General features: G+C 35.9%; 1 protein-coding gene across 9 annotated transcripts in view; it reads left to right on the forward strand.

Moving 5' to 3' along the window:
* INVS (inversin) overlaps positions 1-14,243 on the forward strand; it is a 94,279-nt gene that overhangs the window by 7,151 nt on the left and 72,885 nt on the right. For 7 of the 9 annotated variants that reach the window (XM_017813212.1, XM_017813205.1, XM_017813208.1 and 4 more), the window contains exon 3: positions 3,521-3,687. In XM_017813212.1, coding sequence (XP_017668701.1) covers positions 3,521-3,687 — 167 coding nt within the window. Of the gene's footprint in view, positions 1-272; positions 425-1,901; positions 2,086-3,520; positions 3,688-14,243 lie in introns of those variants that run through there. The other 2 variants (XM_017813213.1, XM_017813214.1) reach the window with 2 other exon arrangements.

Raw genomic sequence — 14,243 nt, forward strand, 5'->3', positions numbered from 1 at the left:
ATGTAGAGTTTTGGGAAGATGCCTCTAATTGTTTTAATTGTTTATAAGAACACAATTATGTTTATAATAGTCATTATACTGAAGTGTCTGTTCAGTCCAACTCCTCATTCTGAAACCCTTATCATGCATTGCTTGCACACAAATGCTTCTAAATCTCTGATGTGGTGTTTCATTGTAAATGTTAACTAAATTATGGGTTACAAATATGCAGTTACATACTATTGTTTGATTCTCCTCTCTGCTTCTCTCTTCCCTGTTCTGCGATGTGGGAGGTTGAATAAAACTCAAATCAGATATTGCAGAAAGCAAGATTCTTGCAAGTAACAAGAGGTGGTCTGTCTTTTAATAATTAGACAGATTTCATATCATCCTGCTGCCCTTTCTCTGATATGATTGCTCACATGGAGTGTGAGAAAGTGATGAGGTAAGAATATGAGAGTTAAATTTTGGAATTGGGCCACTTGATTCCGTGTTGTTCATGACCTCAGTTGGCAACAAGCTTATGGAATGCATATTCTGGTGGGGTGAGGACATTGATTCTGAAAGGGGAGGGATCAAACGAAATTCCTTTCTTAGTCAGGTATGTGAAGAGAATTTATTTTTACTGAAGCACATTTTATGTGCACTAATATGTACCTAAACTTTTGAAGGCTGCCTGGGCTTTCTTGATTGCAGAAAATAATAATTTACTGAAGCCGTGAAGTCCAAAAGGTGTTGTAGTTAGTGTATTTCATAAACTTAGTCCCCCTTATACAGTGGCTCCTAGTCCTTGTCTTGTCTCTTAGCCTGAGAGCAGAGACACCCTTTTAGGGAAATGCCCATAGGACTTTCATAGTTCTAAGGGCCTTACAGAGTATTGTAAGCAAAAGGAATAATAAAACAAGAAAAAAACCTACTGCTAGCTGGAAATAGTTTCTTTACCTTAAAAACCAATGCAGGAGCTTCAGGCAAATTACTGGCAGCAAGTTTTGAAGGTCTTACTCATTTTTCACTCAGGTTGTGTAGACTCATGGAAACTCCTTGTCGTCAGCTACATCACTTTATGGGAGCTGTAAATGAAAATAGATGTTTGTTGCTCTACTTGGTTGGGTTGCGGTTGAGCTTTAGGCCATTTTTGCTTGTCTTGACCTTATCCATTTCTTTCTTTTAGTCTCTACATTTTTATATATATCCTCTAACATTATATAACAGAAAGGGAACTGGAATTTGAGGGAGAGGTACTGTTTTTGCACATTGAGGATTTAAGAACCAATGTTATCCGAGCATAAACCAGGTGCATGTGTCTTATTGGGAGAAATAAATGTTAGTGTGTTTCTCTTAAAAATATATTTGAGTGTGCAAGTCCCATCAGGTTCAACAAATTGAAGACACTATTGAGATTATGTTAACACTGAGCAGTGAAATGTGGTTTAGTGATGTCTAAATTACCACATCAAACTAATACTGGAAGAGAACCTGACTTTACTTAGCTAATTAGAGAAACTGGCTTGTTGGCTGGGAGCAGTGACATGTTAAATTATGCTTTGGACCTCAGTATCTGTATGTTGGTGCACAGGGCTGCAGGGTTGGTCATAACCAGTTTTGATGTTTCTGTACTGTGCTCTGTTGAATGGAAAAAGCTCTTATTGTTAGCTGAAATACTGAGGTGTAAGACAGCTTTACAAAAGGTACATACAACTTTTTAAATACTTTTTTTTAATAGTAGAAGAAAGAATTATCTTGAAACTGCATCTGATTTGCAATGAAATTTTAATACTGTGAAATGAAAGTCTAGCAAATGTTTTTACAAATTAGGGAAAATAAAGAATTTTGGATTCCCCCTGTTTAACTCAATGTTGTATTTTGAATTATTTCCTAATGAGCATGGAATTAACAAAAATGAAAACACTTCCTATGAAGAATCTAAAAATGAGTGTGAAGAGTAAACTCCATGCTTGTGGTGTGAAGTGAATGCAAAAGCACTTAGCAAAAGAAAAAGTCTAGGGGAGACAAAGAGAAGTAAGCAGGCTAAACAGTGTGAAGGTGGATATTAAAAAGCAAAAAGGTGATCAAAAAACAGCCTATGTCTGAGGAAGGTAGATTCAGGTCAGTAAAAGTCTTTGTTCTTCTTTTTTTTTTAAAGTAATTTGCTAGAGGCATGAAAATTAGTTCTAAAACTGGTGAAACTGGTGGATTGTCAAGGTGCAGTGACAGTCCCAGAAGACAACACAATGGGTAAAGAACAAAAAAGATTTTTCTATATCTATGTCACAGAGGAGTTCAGAAATATTCTTAAACTGATTTTTGCAGAGCAAAAGGAATCTTCTCAATGCAAATCACAATTTCAAGGCAAGAGAAAGTGTTATAGAATGAATCATGCGGTTGGCATGGTACTCACTCTAGTTTTAAGGAACTAAGAAATGGAGTGAGCAAGTAAATGATCGTTGTAACCGGCAGTATCCTACTTAACAGTGTTTTTTGTTAGAGGCTTGATTGGTAGGGAATGAATTTTAATTCTTGATAGTCCCCTTGATTCATTTTTAATCTGCTCGATTCTTCTGCTGGGTGAATCAATAGAAATGATAATTAAGAGTACAATTACTGGATATGTAGATAAGTATAAAATGCTGGGGGAGAGCAAAGACTGTCTGTAAAGAAGTGTGCCTTTTCTGGAGTGCTTTTGAAGCGTCAACAGTCATGCAGACAGAGGAATAATTAAAAAGCAAAACTAACTTACCTGTAAAATTCAGTGCTCCCTGAGTAATAGTAGACAACATTGTTACGTGGCAGATCTGGAAGGTCAGGATGCATAGGGTAGTTGATACACATGAAGTTAAAGATCCTAGTCTTTATGTGGTGACTTGATAGAAATATGAAACTTTATAATGAAAGTGACTCTTAGGGAATTTTTTTTTTGTCTGTGAATAAGAATAGTGTTTTGATTTTTTTTTTTTTAATAGGATGTCAGATTTCTTATTCAGCTTAATTACTGCCTACTAACTTTAGCATTTCAAGAAAGCTTGCGAAGTATTTTAGTAGTTTCCATATTGTAAGGCACCCTAAAGTAAATAATGGTATTGATGTAATATTGACATTTATGCTTTTAAAATAAACATTACTGTGAGTAGACTTCAAAGCTTCTTTTAGTTACAGTGTTTACAAGTTTCAGAAGGACTGTTTGGTTTATGTGCTGTTGATAATATTTAAACTAGTCTTTGCAGCCAAGATCTGTGTAATTATTTAAAAATTATTTATAATTATGCCACTGCAGAATGTTACTGGTAGTAGGTGTATTTATGGCACTAATGTTTTCTGAATGTACTTTCTTCTGTAAATACATTTTTGAAGTGTTCTGTAAATGTCAGTAACTCCGAGTTTGTCATATACTCCATTGTTTCGTTCACCCTGTTCATATTATAATAAGATACCTCCTAATCATATTATAATAAGCTACCTTTTTAATAAAAAAGTACTATTTTTAGTTAGATACTAATAGACTCAACTGTTTGAAGTGAGCTTTTGGTTTGGTTTTGTCTTTTAGGAAACTCTGAGCTGAAAGATAAAGAGGACCAATTTGGAAGAACTCCGCTTATGTACTGTGTCTTGGCTGACAGGCTGGACTGTGCAGAGGCGTTGCTGAAGGCTGGAGCCGATGTTAATAGAGCTGATCGTAGCCGAAGAACTGCTCTCCATCTTGCTGCACAAAAGGTAATTTCCTTACAAGTGCTCAGCTGCTGTATAAACTTATGGCTTTCACAACAGGTATGAGGTGGGTTGACCCTAGCTGGACACCAGGTACCCAGCAAAGCCACTCTGTCACTCCCCTCCTCAGCTGAACAAGGGAGAGAAAATGTAATAAAAGACTCATGGACTGAGATAAGGGTAGGGAGAGATCCCTCACTAGTTACTGCCATGGGCAAAAATCGAGAAAAATGAATTTAATTTCTTACCAATAAAATCAGAGTAGTATAATGAGATATAAACCCAAATCTTAAAACCATCTCCACTCTCCTTCCTTCTTCCGGGGCTTAACTTCACTCCTGAATTCTCTACCTCATCCCCAGCCAGCAATGCAGGGGGACTGGGAATAGGGTTTGCAGTCAGTTCATCACGTGTTGTAAATCTCTGGAGAGTTATTTGTTATTTTTTAGTGGGTTTACTCAGTGTATTTGTAGCTGTCTGCAGAGACAGTATAAGGCATTGATGTTATAAGAATTTGTACATTCTAGGAAAAATAGTCCTTGTCTATTTTGGGATAGCCAGTTCTAAGTAAAGACTAAATTTTGTACACTGTGATAGTCCTTAGGATTTTACCACTAATTCATTGGATATAAGGCCAAAGACTGTTAATTACTAGTGTTATGTTTGAGAATTTGTATATTCGTGGGGTATGGATATGTCATATCTCGGGATATGGAATACCAAATCATTTTCAGGTCCAGGAGGGAAATACACTGCTGTCTGTTTTTCCTTCTACAGTCTTAATCTATAACACTGTTCAGTTACATTTTTCTACCAAAGAAGTGTTAAAGGAAGTATTCAATAACAAAATAAAAGGTCATTTAAAGTATAGCTTCAGAGCTGCAAGAAATTTTGAGTTTGTTTAGGGCTAGGGGAAGTGTCCACAGTCATTGGAAAATGAGCAAACTGCTGATGGGACAAGATAAAAAAAAAAGGGAGAGTGAGTTTGTCTAGCTAACCAAGACATTTGAGTTCAAAAACTGTGAAAAAGACTACACAGAGAAGGTTAAAAATTCAAACTAAAAGGAACAGGCTTTTATTTACTATTTTACTTTTTATAGTATGTTTAGAACTGTAACTGCTCAAAAATTAAAGTTGTTTTGACTGTGTGAGCTGTGTCGTTTGGTACCAGTTAGAGTGCCTGCCGTGATTTTCATAGCAAACCATTTTGATTTATGGTATCTTGTCACCTGTTCATAATCATAAAGAAGCAATTAAATAGAGAACCACTTGGGAAGATAATAATAAGGTGATATTCTCCAGGTACACTTGCATGGGAGTCCACAGGGACTGTGTGGTCTGTGTTACTGCATCAGTTATTTAGAAATGAAGAGTTCATCTAATATTTTAAGTTTACAAATTCCTTAGGTAAAAATGTTAACTAATAAAAACTAGCGTGAATGCATTCTTGAAATGTGTATAGTAAATGCACAGTATTACTTGGCTGACATCATTATTAGCTACAGTAGGTTGTAGCTGACTTGAAATGGGCAAATTCATCTGCTTGGCTACATACCGCTACACCCTGATGAAATATTTCAGTCATCCGGTGTACCAGGGTTGACTTCATGTTTCTAAGTAACCAGCTTACTGTGAATGTTGTTGTTTCAAAGATAGGTATTTCATAAACATGACAATGTCAGAGACTTAAGAAATTGCTGTAATGTACTATACTTGTCTGGTGTTCATACAGGGTTTTTGATTTTATGGTGTGATAGACGCGTGAACATTTTAATCATGTTAAAAACTTAATCTTAAAAATTACATTTTTCCCCACGTTTTTAAAATACATTTTAGTATGTTAAAACAATATAAATTCTTTTTTAAATGTTCATCTGACTGTTCATATTGTGGGTATTTGTATTGCAGTAGTTCAAGGCAAGAGATATTTTGCCTCGGCGTAGTATCCGTTGACTGCATGTGCTCTCCATTTCCTTTATGCCTTGCTGCAATTCTGAAGGTTCCTTTTGTACCATGGGATACTTGGACCTTTCTTAGGTGTATTTTCAGTTGACAGTGCAGATGAAAAAGTAGGTACATGGTGTTTTAGCAGTAGATTTTATGTAGCCACACACTTACTTGTGTGATGTACTACGTAGATGTGATTCGCCTCGTAGTCAGGTAAGCACTTGTAGCATTGTAGTGCTGGGGGGCTTAAAGTGGTCAGGATACAGCCCTTGTGGCTGCTTTTCATTTGCCTCACTTAGCTGTCCTTTAAAATGGTGTTCTGAGCAGTTACTTGCTATTGATGTCAGCTTATGAAATTAACATTCCATGTGTGTAAAATTTTATCTTTATTCTTTCCATATTAACATTTTAAGATCTACGTTTCTGTCATGAATGCGTTCTGAAAGATATATAAAGTTAAAATTCAAAGCAACTTCATGTTTCATGCAGTTTTGGCTGTTTAAATAATGTTTTGTATTCTTATTTCTCACTGATACTATTGTTTTATATTCTTTTTTTCCCCCCAAAGTAAAAGAAAAATTCCTCAGTAACCAATATTGAAGGTTGTCTTTCAGATAGAAAAAGAACATGCTGAGAACACCCATTTCCGAGTTGCTTTGTCAGTGTTGGTTAATCATGAATCCATTTATTTACCAGGGCCACTGTATAGATTTTTTTGTGTTCAAGCTTGTTGGTTGGTCACTGTCACTTCATCAAAAACAGATTCACACGACTTTATAAATGTCCATTAATTTGTAGTCACAAGCATGAGTTGTTTAGAATGACAGTTCTTGGAGATTCGGATTCCTAAATTGCATCCTATTTTTCATTTTCTTTGGAGGGAGAAGTTAAGATTTACAGACCTTTACATGCAACCAGCAAAGAGGACAGGAAAGAGATGATGCTCCTTTCCCCACAGATGTTGTTAAATAAAGCAGATGGAGGTAAAATGAAGTAAGGTTTCCTGAGTCAGAACTTTCCTCTCTAGATACTACGATTACTTTTGCCATTTTTTTCCTATCTCTTTGGAGTACTTTTGGATCACCTTACTCATCAGACCGCAGCAGACACACATCCTGAGGGCTAGAGTTTGACGCCGGAGTATTTGAGACTCTTTAGATCATCATTCTGCAGGTTCCCTTTTCATGTCCCTTTGCACTCGTTCTTCTGAAAGTCTTGCAGTTGATTTGACAAAAAATGGTCTCTGCTGTCTTTTGGAGCCACAAAGAATTTGTGAGAAGATGCTCTTCTAATGCCAAACAGAAACAGTGATTTAGCCATCTTGGACCGAAGGAAACTGAATGTCTTAATTCGTGTATTTGGATTCAAGATGGTGTCTCTCCCATTAGTAATCCTGGTTATCATAAGAAAAATTGGTTTCATTCTCTGCAGGATGAGATGAAACTATTCCCATTTTTCTGTCTGGAGAATTCACTGTAAGAGAACTGTCAGTTCATGTCTTTAAGTCCTAGTAAAATAGCTTGTGGGTTTTTTTGATCCCTGTAATAGAACAAACATTCAGAAATGTGACATTGACCTAAATTCAGTCATAAATCATCACTATTAAGTAAAATGAATTAGAACTCCAATTGCCTTTCTTCTCTAGTATGTGTTTCTGGTTGGATAGGGCTTAACTGTGACATCATTCCGTTAACACTTGCATAACTACTTTCTGACTACACCTATATGAGTTACAAACCTTGGTGAGGGTGTGTAAACACATATATACATACCAGCGCTCCGTTATATTTTAGCTTCCACCTCACTGCAAGTGTTATACTTCTAGCTATTTTCTGCAAAATGGCAGGCAGCTTTTGCTTCCATTATGTTTGTTATTACATAAGGAGTAATATATACATATTGTTATTACATAAGGAGTTTATGTTGTAAAAGCATTTCTTCCAGCCCTTCAAAATGCTAACAATCACATCCAGTGTTCAAAATGCAAATTCTTATTTTTTGATTATACAGGGTTCTTCCTAAATTATAGGTAAAGATTTCAGCATGACCCATATGGTCATACAAAATATTAACTGACATAATAGTTTCACTGTAGTTCCTTAATCCTTCATCTTTTCCTAATAGCAAGTCTAGCTCTTTTTTAAGTAGTTATGTTCTTACTTTAGGTTGTTAAGTTGTTGTTACTTAAGTTGTTACTTTGTGTAGTTGATCTCCTGAGTATTCTTGTATTCTCTACCAAAAATATTTCTGATAGCACAGCTAGGCAGACTGACCTGTAAAATTAATGTTCTTTCAGTTCCAGGGGTTTCAACACAGGTAAGAAGTGAAAGCAGTCTGATTTCAGTACCCTGCTCTAGTGCAGTTTTAATAACCAGGTCATATTTACCAGTTAATGAGGAAACTTAAGGAAACACAAAGTTGCTGTGTCATCCTTGTCTTACCATGCTTCACTCAAATGGCTTTTGTCACTGGAGCATGTCTACAAAGCAGTAGTTACTTGAAGAGTTGTCAGGTTCTCATCTGTTCTCATCTCTACAAGAAGTTCTTATAATCTGTCTGTCTTAGACTTCCTTAGTGACATTCTGGGCTATTTACAAGAAGTAAAGCTTAGGATATTCCCTCAGTTAGTGGTCCGTTTCAGCCTTTGTAAGCCTAAGTGTTCTCACACCTTTCTTTGAAATTAATAAAATGTGGTCAGAAATTTTGTCTGTCAATAGAAATTTCGGCTTGAAACAGCAATGGTTTTTGAAAAACAATCTGTGGTTGTGCATTAATATCATAGCCTTTGAGTGGTTGCTTAATGCTAATAATTATGTCCTTAAAGATAAGTTTTCCGTTTAGTGATAAGCATCTTTTGTATTACAGCTTTTAAGCTGTTGGTGACAAATTAACCTCACCCAAGGCATACATTTTTTAGCAATTCATCATTTTCTAATTGTCCTTGACATGATTTTCTGTCATCAGCCTTTTGATGGAGATGCTTCTGTCTTTGTAGGCAGAAGGCCATGTAAATGAAGTTACTTGGCTTTTCTTTTTGGATTTTCTTCTGTTCCACTGTTTTAGTCTCGTTTTTCAAGTGGACAGGTCTCCCGAGCAATTCTGAAAGGATGCACACCCTTTAAAAAAAAAAAAACAAAAAAAACACAAGAAGGAGAGGTCAAGTAATTAACTTCAGAAAATTTAAATTAAAGAGCAATCAAACTAAAAGGACCCCAAAAATCCAAACCCACCAGAAAATTATACAAATTATTGCAGAAGTGCCCTGTGAAGATTGCCATGGGAGTTTCAGAGGATGGTTGTGACTTACTGAATACAGATGTAATTTACCGGGAGCTGAAACAGTGACTGATTGCAACAGAAGTAGAATCATTAACATAATTTGCCAGTGATTTCACTCTGAGGAATTGCAGTACTATATGGGTACAGGTTGTTTAAACTGGTATAACTTAGATTATTGTGAAATAAACATGCTATGGAGACAGATATAAGTACTGGGATTACGGTGTAACAACAGGCGTTCATTTCCACTTGTAAGCATTCTGGTAGAAATTTGCTTATAGTGTTAAATTGCAACTTGTTTGAACACCCACATGTGATGCTTGTGAACGGAAATGTTTCTACGTACCCAAATTACCTGTATATGTTTTGTCATTTATCTTTCATTAAGTAATTCCAGTTTAATTTAAGGGAAAAAAAAAAGCATGCCTGCTTCTTTCAGAATTTCTCACAGAGGTTGCTCACTTGCAGTCTGTTTACTCTGGGGTGTAATCTACCTGAATCTCTCTGAATACCTGAAGTGTTAATAAGGACAGAAGAAAAAATTCTGGGGTTTTTTTGTTGGATTCTAATAATATGCACTTAAAATAATCTATCAGGATGCTTAACTGTCAGGAAGATATTAATGTTGGCTTCAGGAAGATTAATACAACCCCAGTGGGAAAATGTGACATTAGATGCATTAAATATTGTGTAGCTTATGTTATTTATTTGCTGACTTGGTTGTTGATGAATAACAGTACATATCCAGATGCAGTTAGGAATTTTGTGTAAAGTAGGAGAGTATATTTTAAATTATCTTCAATTTTTCTTAAACTAGAAAAAATGGTAGTTCCTGTATATTCAACAGTAACCATGAAGGTAAAGGGAAAAATAAGAAAACACAGGCTGTGGCAAGCATAAGACATGGTAGAAAATTAGAAAGAGAAAATAGTCTGTGGTTAATTTATTTTATGAAAGTTTATTCCCAAGTCGTATCTAATGAGTACAATCAGGATAGTCTAAGAGCCCCAAAACCAGAGTGTTATTTCCCCTTTACTGAGCAAGGAAAAGATGTTTGTATTAAAACCTCTTGAATTAACTTGCCAGGGAGAAAGCTTATGCATTTTTCCCTCGCTGCCTTTTTCAAGATGTGTTTCCCAGACCTGTGGTCTCTCAAATATTTCATAAGGTTTATTCGATCTGCATAAAAGAGCACTAGTGCTTCTAACTTTCTTTCCCAATCTATATAATGAAAATAAATAATCAGGGTACCTTTCAGAGACAATGCTGGTCAGTTCATGTTCTTTTTTCCCTCAGGCCAATGACCTTTTGTGACATTCCCTCTTAAGTGAGAGCTCATAATGATCAATATTAATTATATGCATGTGGTTTCATGAAATGTGAATGAGCTTTACATTTGTTCTGTGACTTTCATGTGAACATACAGTTTGATTAAATATGAAAAATCAGAACAAACCAAGGTGTAAAACAGGAATATTTGCCAACTAGCCAGAAGAGGTGATTTTTTTTACACGTGGGACCATAGTTTTCTCTGTGTTTAATTATGCTACCGACAGTAGCCATGATACAAATGTTTTCTTAACTTTCCTGGACAAAGAGTTTTCTCTAGTGAATACAGCCTGAGGATGCTCAAGGGCAGAAGGCACAGCTCCTTGCATGTGATTTGTATGTTACATTACAGATAACCTGATCTAGCTACCAAAGTGTTAGTCCCATTCATGGCCTTCCGCTGACCCCTTTTCAGAACTGTGGAACTGCTCACTGGTCAGTGAGTTGACAGAGAATGAACTCTACAAAATAGCAATTAATTTTCTGACTGTTTAGCGCAAGTCCTCATGCTCCCAAATGCTTTTTGCTATTGCTTGTCTTGATACTACCATTGGTCTGTGCTGTAAGTCCTATTGAAATGAAAAATAGCTACAGGAAAAGTTTAAGAAAGAACTCACATTGCTACGGAGATCTGATTCACGGTATAGTCCCTGAGAAAGTTGTGCTATCACTACTGAGAAAGAATAATAAAACAGAGGATTTGCAAGGCTGGAATTTCCTAAATGACCATTGACAAAATGAAAAATGTTCTCAAAACCTTAGGTAAGAATGTAACAGAGTCCTATTTGAGTTCAGGAAGGAGGAGAACCCTTTGGAAGTTGTTTTTTTCTATGTGATAAGTAGCAGCTGTGACTCTCTTTCAGAATCCCATATGTCTCTCCTAACTCTGCTTTTGACTATTCTTTAGATTTCATTAATACTTCCATTTACCTCTGCATTGACCTGTCTCAATTCAGAACAAAATAGTAAAGTATGAAAATGTGATCTTGAAATCAAAGTATTAGTGTCCTCTTACAAAACTCAGCACTGCAATGTAGCTCCAAAGCATCTTAAATTTCACCATTTCTGCACTGAAATGTTCAGGGTGGCTTGGAACATGATTGTACACAAGAAATACTACATACTAGAAGCATCTTGTGGAGATCAGTGTTAGATAAGCTCTCTTGCATGTAGCTAAAGAGAGAAATTATTGGTCTGAAAAGGTTCTGAGAAATCAAGCAACACTAGATATTATGAGAATGGTCAGAACACTGTCTTGTATATTCTTCAACTGCAGAAGTTCTGCATCTTGATTCATTAGGGCATCACAGATGTGAAGGAGAGGGAAGGCTTTCCAAGTCAGTTACAGTATGGAGCAGCATCATTGAAACAGAAAGCTTGACAAAGTTTTGTTGGTACAGAGAGCTTAATTTGGGCACTACTTTGCAAGACCAATATGTGATTCTCATGTGTTCAGGCGATATGTTTTCATCTTGCACACCTTGTCATGACTCATAACAAGGCAAGAACATGCATATTGTTGGTTCCTCATTAAGTGTTAAGTCCCTGTAATCGTGAGGTTTTCAGCAATCGTCTGTCTGCTGTCAAACTGTGGGTTAAAATTCTGCAGAAGATAAAATTGTGGAAATACGGTTCTACGTGTGTCAGGTGTCAGTTGCACAGCAGATACTAAGGCATCTGAATCTGATTTCTAACTGGTTTTATGTTAGCACGAAATCACATTTTAAGACAAGTTTATGCAAAAATTTACATGCCAAAACAGTTCTTTTGACTTCAAGATCAGAATTTCAGAGTAGCTAAAGATCAAACTCTATCTCTATACAGAGTTCACTGATAAAGGTGGTATGAATGTATATAGCCTATAGCATTTGTAGAATGGACTTATTAATTATTTTAGTGACTGTTGGTTACTAAACTAACTTACTCTAATAAAACGTTTGAAAATATTGCTTGCAATTTGTGGCTGCCTCACTAACTGTAGCTACTTTCCAGCAGACATTTTACGCATTGAAGGATTTAAAGCATGGCTAACCAAAAAATATAGCGTCTGTTATTGCCTTGAGTAGGATTGGATTGTGAAAGAAAACAAATAAAGCTCACTGAGGCACTAAAATGCATTATTCTATGAATATCTGTCATGTTTGCTGTATAGCCTGCTGTAGACAGAGTGCTTTTACCTACTTCCATTTGTAATAGCAAAATAGTATTTTTCCCCATTTAGAATAGTAGAAACAAAAGCTGAAGGTGGAGGGGGTTGTTTAAAGAGAGGGTTTGCAGCAGAAGTGTTTGTGGACTACGTAGATGCTACACAGTGGAGTATATTTGCATGGAAAGAAATGGACTAAGTGTAATGCCTGCTCTTTGACATGAAGAAATGTTGATCTTCATGAAGAGTTGTCTGGGGCAGTTGATGACTGGCAACCGTCATTGTAGCATCCGTATTTGGCAGGATTTTGTTTTAATTGTGAGGTTTGCAAACCTAATTTGAAAGTAGAACAAAGAATAAATAGATTTAAGGTTTTTGTGAAGATGAATGGATTAGTTCTTGCTCTGTATAAGGGATGTTCAGATGTGATTCTTAGGGAGGCACGTCTGGAATACAACTTGAAAAATATAGTGGTATATAATTTCTGATTCTGACCTGTAATAGTGGAAAAGATTCTCACTTATCAACAACAGTGATTATAAACCAAATATTATAAATAAGTCTCAAAGCAGAACACTCAAGAATAATAACAGAGTAGACAACTCATTGGGTTGGTTGGTAAGTCTAAATCTTAAAGACATTTACAGATTTTGCTGATATGATTAGACGTTAAGAACAGTAATTTTTCTTCACTCTTTGGCACCAGCTAGAGCTCTAGCATAATATTGTTGGTTGGTTTTGGTATTTTTTTTTAACAAAAGCTCTTCAAACAAAAAAAGGAGGAAAAAAACCCCAAATGAGAATAATGAACTAGGTAAAATAAAACCAAATTGGGAGAATGATTATATCACAGAATTACGTATCACAGAATATTCTGAGTTGGAAGGGACCCACAAGGATCACCAAGGCTGCCAACTCTTAAGGCCCAACTCTTATGGGCCCTGTATGGCCCATACAGAGATCAAACCCACAACCTTGGTGTTATTAGCACCATACTCTGACCAACTGAGCTCATCTCAGGGTTGTATGTATTCCATTTCTCTTTAATCAAGGTATGTGTTAAAAAGAATGAGAATCTGCTAAATAAGAACAGACCACAGTAGTGAGTATAACCTAGGACAAGTAGGAAGTTTGTAATATAAACAATAAGAGAGTTTTTAATCCTGGAAAACCTAAACAGCTCTCGAGAACACTGGACTCACCGTCAGCAGTCACCAGCACAGGCATATTCATGTTTTATGTCTTTAACTAAAGCAGCTTAAATTAAGTTTAATTTTTCATGTAATTTGATTTGGTATTATTTTTTTGTTAGTAAGTAATTTTCAGAAGCGTAGGAACTCCTTACTGGAAAATATATTTCTCTTGGCATAGTTGAGAAATCAGCTAATTAATTATGGTAGGCAGTGCTAATTGCTTTATAACTGTTTAACTAACTTGTGTATTCTTACATTATTGTTTTGATTGCCTGATCTTAACAATGTTCCTATGGTTGTGGTGTTTCATTTTGGTGGGTTTTTTAATGTTCTCTTCTGTCATTTGCTGTAATAAACAGCCTCAGTTTAGGGACTGTGCCTCTGATCTTCTTGTTTCTGGTTTTGGATAGTACCACTCTAAGAATAATAAATGTTATTGCTGCTTTTCAGTTTGCCTCAGAGTGATGTGACTTGTGAGGTCCTGTGTCACTAGATACTGCATATTATCCTAGGAAGAGGATTTTTTTTCCTTGAGAAACAACTGAAGCAAATTTATAGTGATAAATTCAAATTACATGGTCCTGGTTTATATCAATCTGCTAAAAAGAAAGAAAAAATTGTTCATATTAAATGGAATAACAACATTAACATCTCTCTGTCATAACTTG

Source organism: Lepidothrix coronata, unplaced genomic scaffold (assembly GCF_001604755.1).
Source record: "Lepidothrix coronata isolate B3197 unplaced genomic scaffold, Lepidothrix_coronata-1.0 Scaffold40, whole genome shotgun sequence".
Taxonomy (NCBI): domain Eukaryota; kingdom Metazoa; phylum Chordata; class Aves; order Passeriformes; family Pipridae; genus Lepidothrix; species Lepidothrix coronata.